This window comes from Macrotis lagotis, chromosome 7 (assembly GCF_037893015.1).
Source record: "Macrotis lagotis isolate mMagLag1 chromosome 7, bilby.v1.9.chrom.fasta, whole genome shotgun sequence".
NCBI classification, from domain to species: domain Eukaryota; kingdom Metazoa; phylum Chordata; class Mammalia; order Peramelemorphia; family Peramelidae; genus Macrotis; species Macrotis lagotis.
Genome location: NC_133664.1, coordinates 192,960,193 through 192,968,897, shown reverse-complemented (window position 1 = coordinate 192,968,897; position 8,705 = coordinate 192,960,193). Strand labels below are relative to the sequence as shown.

Here is an 8,705-nt window from a genome sequence, read left to right as displayed (position 1 = left end):
CTTGATCATAAGTCCATCAGAGAAATTGGTTAATATGTTTCCCACAGTTGCTATCACTAGCTGTACCTCCATTCTATTTCTCCCCACTCTCATTTATTCTATTCTCTCTCTCCTTTCATCCTGGCCCTGTCCAAAAAGTGTGCTGAATCTGAGTACCGTCTCCCTCAATCTTCCCTCTCTTCTATTACCTATCCCCCCCTTCCCTTCCCCTATTCCCCCCATCCCATCCCTTTCCTCCCATCCTTCTGAAGGGCAAGATACATTTTCTCACCCTATTAAGTGTGTATGTCATTTCCTCCCTGAGCCATTTCCAATGAGAATGGAGGCTCACTCATTCCTCCTTGCCTTACCCCTTTCCACTCCATTGAAAAAGCCTTTTCTTAATTCTTATGTGAAATTTCTTAGCTTCTTCTTCATCTCTTTTTCCCTTCCTCCCAGTACTTTCCTTTACCACCCATTGACTCCATCTTTTTACTATATTATACCATTATATTCTGTTCCTTCCTCTGTCCTGTCTATATATGCTCTTTCTAGCAGTTCTTATAAATGAGAAGGTTCATATGAGTTATCAACATCTTCTTCCTGTGCAGGAATATAAACAGTTCAGCATCATCAAGTTCCTCATAGTTAGTCCTCTCTTCCACTACCTCTATGGTTCACCAGCATCCTTTACTTGGAGATCAAACTTTCTGTTCAGCTCTGGCTGTTTCAATAGGAAAGTTTGAAAGTCCCCTGTTTCATTGAAAAATCCATCTTTTTTCCCTGAAAGAGGATGTTCAGTTTTGTTGGGTAATTGATTCTTGGTTGTAAACCAAATCTTTTGCCTTCTGGAATATCATATTCCAATCCCTATGAGCCCTTAATGTAGATGCTGCCAGATCCTGGGCAATCCTGACTATGGAGCCTTGGTAGTTGAATTGTTTGTTTCTGGCAGCTTTTAGAATTTCTTCTTTGCTTTGGGAGTCTTGGAATTTGACTATAATATTCCTGGAAGTTTTCCTTTTGGGATCTCTTTCAGGGGGTGACCGGTGAATTTTCTCGATTTCTATTTTACCCTCAGCTTCTAGTATCTTCAGGGCAATTTTGTTGTATTATGTCTTGAAAAATGAAGTTTAGACTCTTCTCCTGGTCATGGCTTTCAGATAGCCCAATAATTTTTAAATTATTTCTTCTGGATCTGTTTTCGAGTTTTTCTGTTTTTCTGTTTTTCCAATGGGATATTTCACATTTTCTTCTTATTTTTGGCTTTTTTTGGAAGAGTTTTATTTCTTCCTGCTTTCTTGGAAAGTCATCAGCTCCCTTTAGTTCCATTTTGCATTTGAAAGAGTTATTTTCTTCAGAGAGTTATCTCCTTTTCCATCTGGGCAATTCTGCTTTGTGAGGCATTCTTCTCACTTGCCTTTCGTTTTGCTTTTTCCATTAGGCCTAAACTGGTTTTTAATGTATTATTTTCTTCAATATTTTTTTATATATCTTTCATCAAGCTTTTGATTTGGTTTTCATGATTTTTCTGCATTGCTTTCATTTCTCCTCCCAATTTTCCCTCCATGTCCCTTAATTGGTTTTCAAAGTCTTTATTTGAGCTCATCCATAGTCTGAACCCATTTTTCTATTTCTCTTGGAGGTTTTGGATATGGAAGCTTCAATTGTGTCATCATCTGAGTATGTGTTTTGATCTTCCATGGGACTAAAGTAATTCTCTAGGGTCAAGATTCTTTTTTTTTTCTGTTGTTTACTCATTTCCTCAATCCAAGACTAATTTACAGCACTTCCAAGGCTTTGGGGGGTTTTTTGTGGGAGGGGGAGGGGGACTCCTCACTGGGACCTTTATTCCTCCAAGGTCTTATGCGCTCTAGCCTGTGCTTTGATATGTAGATGGATCCCATACTTCCCTCTGCCCTGCAGCTATAAGGAGGGATCCTGCTATTTTAGTATGGAAGCCCAAACTGCAATATCTGAGTGTAGGCAAACAGCAGAGTCCTACCCCAGGGAGAGCAATCTCTGCAGACTTCCCTTATAGTTTCTGGGGGTGCAGGCTTCTTTCTCCAGATTCTCGCTGCAAATTCTGTGGCCTGTGCTCCCTCACTCCACACTCATTCGGATGTAGCAGAGTTCTCTCCCGCCCCTTCAAGCTGTTGCAGGTGGTCTCTGGGCTGGGCTGGGTTGGGCTGGGCTTGGCTGGACTGGGCTGTGCCACCGTTTTTTCCAACCCCCAGTCTGGTGAAACACACCTTTCCTGTGGAACTTCTAAGTTAGCTTGGACTGGGAAAATGTATCACTCAGTCTTTCTGTGGGTTCTGCCCCTTAAAATTTTGGCTAGAGTCATTCTTTGTTTGTTTTGGGGGGATTTGGGGGGTCAGAGTTCTTGGGAAATTCTACCTTCACTTCACCATCTTGGCTCCACCCCTCAAAAAGGAAATAAATTCTTACTAAAAATAAACACACAGAAAATAACACTGAGACTAAAGAAATGTATAAACAAAAAATCCACATATTTAAGGAAAACTACATTCCGTGATGGGCAAGATTGGAGGACAAATCTCCAGAAGGAAAAAAGAATGGGACAGAAACTACAACTAGATCTACAGAAACTAGAATGGAACAGATGGAAGTGTAACATGCTCTAAGGAAATTCAGAAGAATCTCCAGATTTGTTAAGTTTAATTGAAGAACTAACACATAAGAAATGTCAATAATTATTGATTGTAATATATTGGTATTTGTAAAGTTCATAATGAAATTTAAAAAAAAACAAAATATTGTCTTGTAGATTTTCATCAGTACTTACGTCTTAGATAGGAACTACTGGTCCAGTTGAAGCAGAGGGAGCAGATTGAGCAAGACTAAATTTTTAAAAATATAACATAAGAGTATTGTTAAAGTGTAAAATAGGTAAATTTGATATTTTAAATTAAAACTTTCTTACATAAATAAAACCAATGCAGACAAGAATAGAAGGCATGCAGAAAATTAGGGAACTTTCATGAACTATCTGTTTATGTTGAAATATTGCTATGATGTAGGAAATGATGAGCTGGGTTGATTTAGAAAATCATGGAAGACCTTGAGACTCTTCAGAGAAAGAGATGACAAGTAAAAATATACATAATTTGGTCTTACATATATGTGTATGAACACATATGTATATTTATATGCATACATAGATAACTCTGTATTGGTGTATATTTACATTTTTTAATTGTTGCCTTCTTTAGGGGAAGGAGAGAGGAAGTAGAGGAAAAATAATATAAAATAATAACTTTTTTTTTTGCAAGGTAAGGGGGCTTAATTGGCTTGTCCAAGGCCACACAGCTAGGTAATTATTAAGTGTCTGAGGTCAGATTTGAACTCAAGTACTCCTGACTCCAGGGCCAGTGCTCTATTCACTTCTCCACCTAGCCGCCCCAGAATTTCAAACTTTTAACCATCACAGTCACTAATGTTTAAAAAATGAAAATTCAAACAACTCTGAAATTTTACTTCATTTAAAAATATCAAAAATGAAAAAATTTAAGAATTGTAATTAGGAGGAATTATGAAATAATAGCCAGTGATTGGTGAAAGCATAACATTCTCCAACCATTCTGGAAAGCAATTTGGAATTTTGCAAAAAAAAAAAGTGACTGCAATGTCTTTGCCTTTTGAATCAAAGATCCCATTACTAGGCATATAGCCTGAGAACACTAAAGATAAAAAGATGCTAGATACCCCAACATATTCTTGCTAACATTTTATGTGGTAGCAAAGATCTAAAAGCAAGATCAATAAATTAAAAGAATGTTAAATAAATTATGGAATATAAAAGTAATGTGATATTACTAAACATGAAAATTTAAAAACAGAACAAGTAATATGAACTGATGTAGATTGAAAGAAAAGAACATAAAAATAATTGACATAATGTCAACATAAAGGTATATGGAAATAATTAAATGCTATATGGGGCTGGCTAGGTGGCACAGTGGATAAAGCATCAGCCCTAGAGACAGGAGTACCTGGGTTCAAATCTGATCTCAAACACTTAATAATTGCCTATCAGTGTGGTCTTGGGCAAGCCACTTAACCCCATTTGCCTTGCAACAAAAAAAACCAAAACCTAAAAAAAAATGCTATATGAATAGAATGCTTAAAAGCTTGTTTCTAAACATAATGCAGGAAAATACACTATACTCAGTACTTCAACGAGGTTGAAGATCATAGGTAGGAATTATTATATAAATTGTCAAACTCAGTTGATATATGTTGATAAAGTTTTTTAAACTTTTTCTTTCCCTGTTTTTTCTTCTTACAAGGGATTACTTGATTGGTAGTGGAGAGAGGAGAAAAATATTAAAATAAGGGCTATATAAAAACAAAAGCTATCCATAAAAATAAAAAATATTAAAAAATATTATATATATATATATATATGTATATAGTGGATGTGGTTTCATTGATTTGACTACACTCTTATTATCATTTCCTCTATTTCTTCATAGTTTGCATTTTTCATACAAGGATTTGTTGCCCATTAGTTTATAAAGGATAATTATTTTCTGGTATATAATTATTGCCATTTGATTGGGTCTTTCAGGGTATCCAGTAGTCATAGTTCCTATCACCTGACTCTATAACTTACAGTGATCTGTAAGACTTATTATAACCATTCTATAGTTTTTTAGAAATGATAACATGATCATGTATCATTAACATATGCCTTTTAATAAATATATATGACTCAATCATTTCTTCCATGCTTTTATGTTAACATACTATTGATGCATATAACATATATCAAGTTTCTTTACATTCTTCTCAACTTTTCTTTATTTCATAGTCTCTGATGGATAACAACTTTCAACATTTGAAAACATTCAACAAATCCTGTGGCTGTGTCAGTGTCTACTACTATTTCATAATTTATGAATCTTGTATAAATTTTTGTTTAAGCACTTCAAGAACCATTGTTATCCATTTTACTCTGCCAAAAGTACTCATGATATAATTTAAGTGTTAATTACTCTAATTGTGTTTTTCCCAATAAGTTTTAATTTCAGGAGGCCAGTTTAATCTATTAATGTATGCTATCTCAATTTTCTTTCTAATGGACAATGTATCTTATTTGGCCAAGATTTCTGAAATATTACTATAGATAACCTTTAGTCATATTTGATTTCCAGGTTCAAATTCAAAGCTGTTAGTCTCTGCTTTCTTTATTGTAACTTAAGAATTTTATATTTAATTTCCAACTGACATTTTGATAGTATTGGAGAATATTTCTACAAGATGTAGTTGATGTATAATATATTTCTCATTGAAATCATGTAACTTGGTATCAGTCTTTTATGGTTTGGTATGACTGCCTCTTTTTGAAACTATATTCAGTTCTAGTCAGAATCAAGAATAACAGATTATTAGGCACAATCAAAGTGATCTTTATCATGAATAACCTGAGAAGTGAAAAATAACTTAGCCAAGAGTTCAGTAAAATAGCCCAGCAAGTGGTCAAATATTTAAAAAAATAAGAGATTGAAACAGGAAAACCTAGGGGCGATGAAACATAGTATTGATAGGATCAGTTTATTTCTCCTTAGGGTCCCCAAGAATGAAAATTATTGAATTATAGACTTTTTGTAAATTTTTATTTTTTAAGAAGTATTTATAAAGCACCTACTATCTGCCAGGCATTGGCCTAATCACTTTACAAATATCTCATTTTGTTCTTCTCGTTTTATTATGATTATCCTCATTTTATATATGGGGAAACTGAGTCAGGCATAGGTTAAATGGCTTAATTAGGGTTGCACCACTAATAAATATCTGAGACCATATTTGAGCTTTTGTCTTCTTGATGCTAAGTCAATTAATCTAGTCACTAAACCACCTAGTTGATTTGAGAATCTCAGAAGTTTCTAAGGTCAGATTCAAGAAAATAAATGTTAATAGAAAAACTTATAGTCTTCTAGTTTAAATACTGTAAATAGCAAACATACTACCATGCTGGATAGTTCATTTTGTGTATTGTTGGGCAGCTGCAAATAGTACTCCTTATGTAAAAAAAGTCCTTATTGTCACTCTTCATTTTGATGTAGGATAGCAATTGTTTCTACAGGCTATAAAACATAATCTTATTGAAATCAGGGATTAGGAAGGTCAGAATATTAAGGAGAACAGAAGTTATATTTAAAAGTGAAAAATAATAATATGTATATGCATGCATTGCAAATTTTAAAATTTATATCTATTTCTATTATTTATATCTATTGCACAACCAGGAGGAGCTCTACATAAATACAAGGAAACTATCTACAATTATAATGAAAAATCAATTTAATAGCCCTTCATAAACTGTCTGTGTACTTTGAATCAAAGAATCAAATCTACTGCCTTATATTTATTCCTGAGAATGTAGTAGCTAATTAATTTCTAGGAAACTGGGCATAAAGAATTTGGCAATTTCAACAACTAAATATATTACATATAAGTCAAAAATTTTCAGATTCCTCACTCCATTAATACTACTAAATATTTTACAACCATTTCATTTCCTTTTTCCTTTATTTCCTTTTTATTTTTTTAGTCCAGATTTATTATCTCACTAATGATGGGAACTCGTGAAGAAACTCTCATCAATGCAGTTCAGGAGCTATAGAGAAATTACATAGGGAGCTGAGTAACTAAATAACTTGTCTATTGTCACATAGTCTGTCAGAGAAAAAGCTTGAACTCATATCTTCCTGATTCTCAGGCCAACTTAGTGGCTGCTGTTTCATAGAAGATCAAAATATGGAGAAATTACATATCAATAAAAAAGAATATGGTCATTTACTTTGGTTACTTTATTGAGATGCACAGCATATAGAACACTGTAAATGTTATTCATGGAACCACACATAAACGAACAGTGAAGCAGGGTCAAGATTGTCACCTGTTTTGGAAAACAGAGGAATGGTGCGATAACCTGTAAAGGAAATCATAATTGGTTAGAATAATAAAATAAAGTAAATTAAAGGTTGATACAGTACTGCCACAGAAAAAGAATTTCTTTTGGTTAGGTAAATAAAAAAATACAAAACATCTGTTTTAAATTTGCCAAAATAAACTATTTCTATTTTTGTATAGTCCTATGTTTAACATCTATTAATAATATCAGAATTTTATTGATTAAAAGTGGATACAATTATAGTTGAATTTGGAGTGAAATGATGTGGCCTAATAATTGATGATGGGTATCAAAAATGGTTGATAGTGAGAGTTTCATTTGAAGCTACTGTAAAATACCATGCAGTATATGAGATCTACTACCTTCCTCAATTAAAGTCACTGGGACCTTTGTCAGCTATAATCAAGGGAGCATAATATCATCAAGGGGCTGCATAATTAGAGGCTCCATTAAAGTAATATAATAAGGATCTTCCTGTTGATTTCTGTTAGCTGCTGCCCATGCAACTACTCCAGACTTGTGGCCAACAACAGGTCCTGTTTGTATTCCCAACCTCTTGTTCTCTTATTCTCTGGGATCTCAAATTACTGTCTAACCAGGATAAACTTTCCACCAAAGATCTGACTCTTCCTCTTATGCTCCTACTTCCTGCTAATTGAAGTCTACCTTTCCTCTGAGGAAAAAATTTCCCTCAACCACTTTCCTCACTCCTGGTCCTTTCTTTCCTAATCTCTCAGCTTCAAAATGTCTAGTTCCTCTGTCACTGTTATTTGATAACCTCTCTTCACCTAATGCTCTTTCTATCTTGGTCTTTGTGTCTGCCATTTATCTGAGCACATCTTCCTCAATGATTTCACCATCTGATTTATGATCTTTATCTCCACACTCACTATACTGTAACATTTTAAATAAATTTCATACTCATACTGATGATCATTTCTAATTGGCTTCTTCTTTCCTTAATATTTTAAACTCTTATGATCACCATCTTCACACTACATTGTCTATTCAAGAGTCACACCTTATATACCTCACCAATATCTCCACCTTCAAGATCTCAAGTTGAAATTCCTCTCTGACCTCAATTTTCTGTTCAAAATTTCTTCCTTGGACTCACTTTTATTAAATCTTCTCATTAAGAATTCCAATTCCACAATCTCTGTATTTTTCCAATTTGTCATTTTTTTTCAGTCACATTTCCTTCCATTTTCTCTAAGGTCAACTGCTTCAGCATGCTTTTCTCTAATTCGTGTTTACCTTCTCCCTGACTTTCTTTTCTTCTTGGTCTGTCCCAACTCTTCTCCTGAGATACCAAAAACTAATGGAAGAGTAGAAAATATTGTATTGACATTTTATGCTATCTAACCCCAACTGGGTCCCTTTTCTTATGAGACAATCATTTCATTCATCTCTCATTGATTTCTAAAAGGGAATTTTATAACAGATAATATGCTTAGACATAGAGTAATTATAGTAAATTAAATCACTATATAACCATGGCAAAGTTGCTCTTCTGATTCTCAAGTAAATCACAAAAAAGCGAGTTATAGAAAAGTTGTGATCTATAATATTGAGGGAGTTACCACCCTAGAGTAACTCAGGTCCCAAGTAGAAGCATTTGCAAAAGACTCTCCTTGTTGGTAGAGAGAATAACTATTCTCTAGCTTCCATGAGGTACAGAGTTGATGAGAACTTAAGAGAAGAGATTTGTTCTTTTTCCAACTTTTAGAGAGGATAATTGGTTCTCTTTAGAGAGGTCCCTGGGGTGGAAGAAAACATTTTT

At 34.1% G+C, this 8,705-nt stretch overlaps 1 protein-coding gene across 5 annotated transcripts in view; it reads right to left on the bottom strand.

Annotated features, from left to right (window-relative positions):
- Nucleotides 1–267: 267 nt before the first annotated feature.
- The window catches only part of PLCZ1 (phospholipase C zeta 1), a 121,592-nt gene continuing 113,154 nt past the window's right edge, over nt 268–8,705 (bottom strand). The window contains exons 14-16 of one of the 5 annotated variants that reach the window (XM_074194349.1): nt 6,908–6,940; nt 2,789–2,843; nt 268–2,429 (exon numbers count right to left, since the gene is read on the bottom strand). In XM_074194349.1, the coding sequence (XP_074050450.1) occupies nt 2,803–2,843; nt 6,908–6,940 (74 nt within the window). In that variant the 3' untranslated portion in view covers nt 268–2,429; nt 2,789–2,802. Of the gene's footprint in view, nt 2,430–2,782; nt 2,844–6,803; nt 6,941–8,705 lie in introns of those variants that run through there. The other 4 variants (XM_074194350.1, XM_074194351.1, XM_074194347.1 and 1 more) reach the window with 4 other exon arrangements.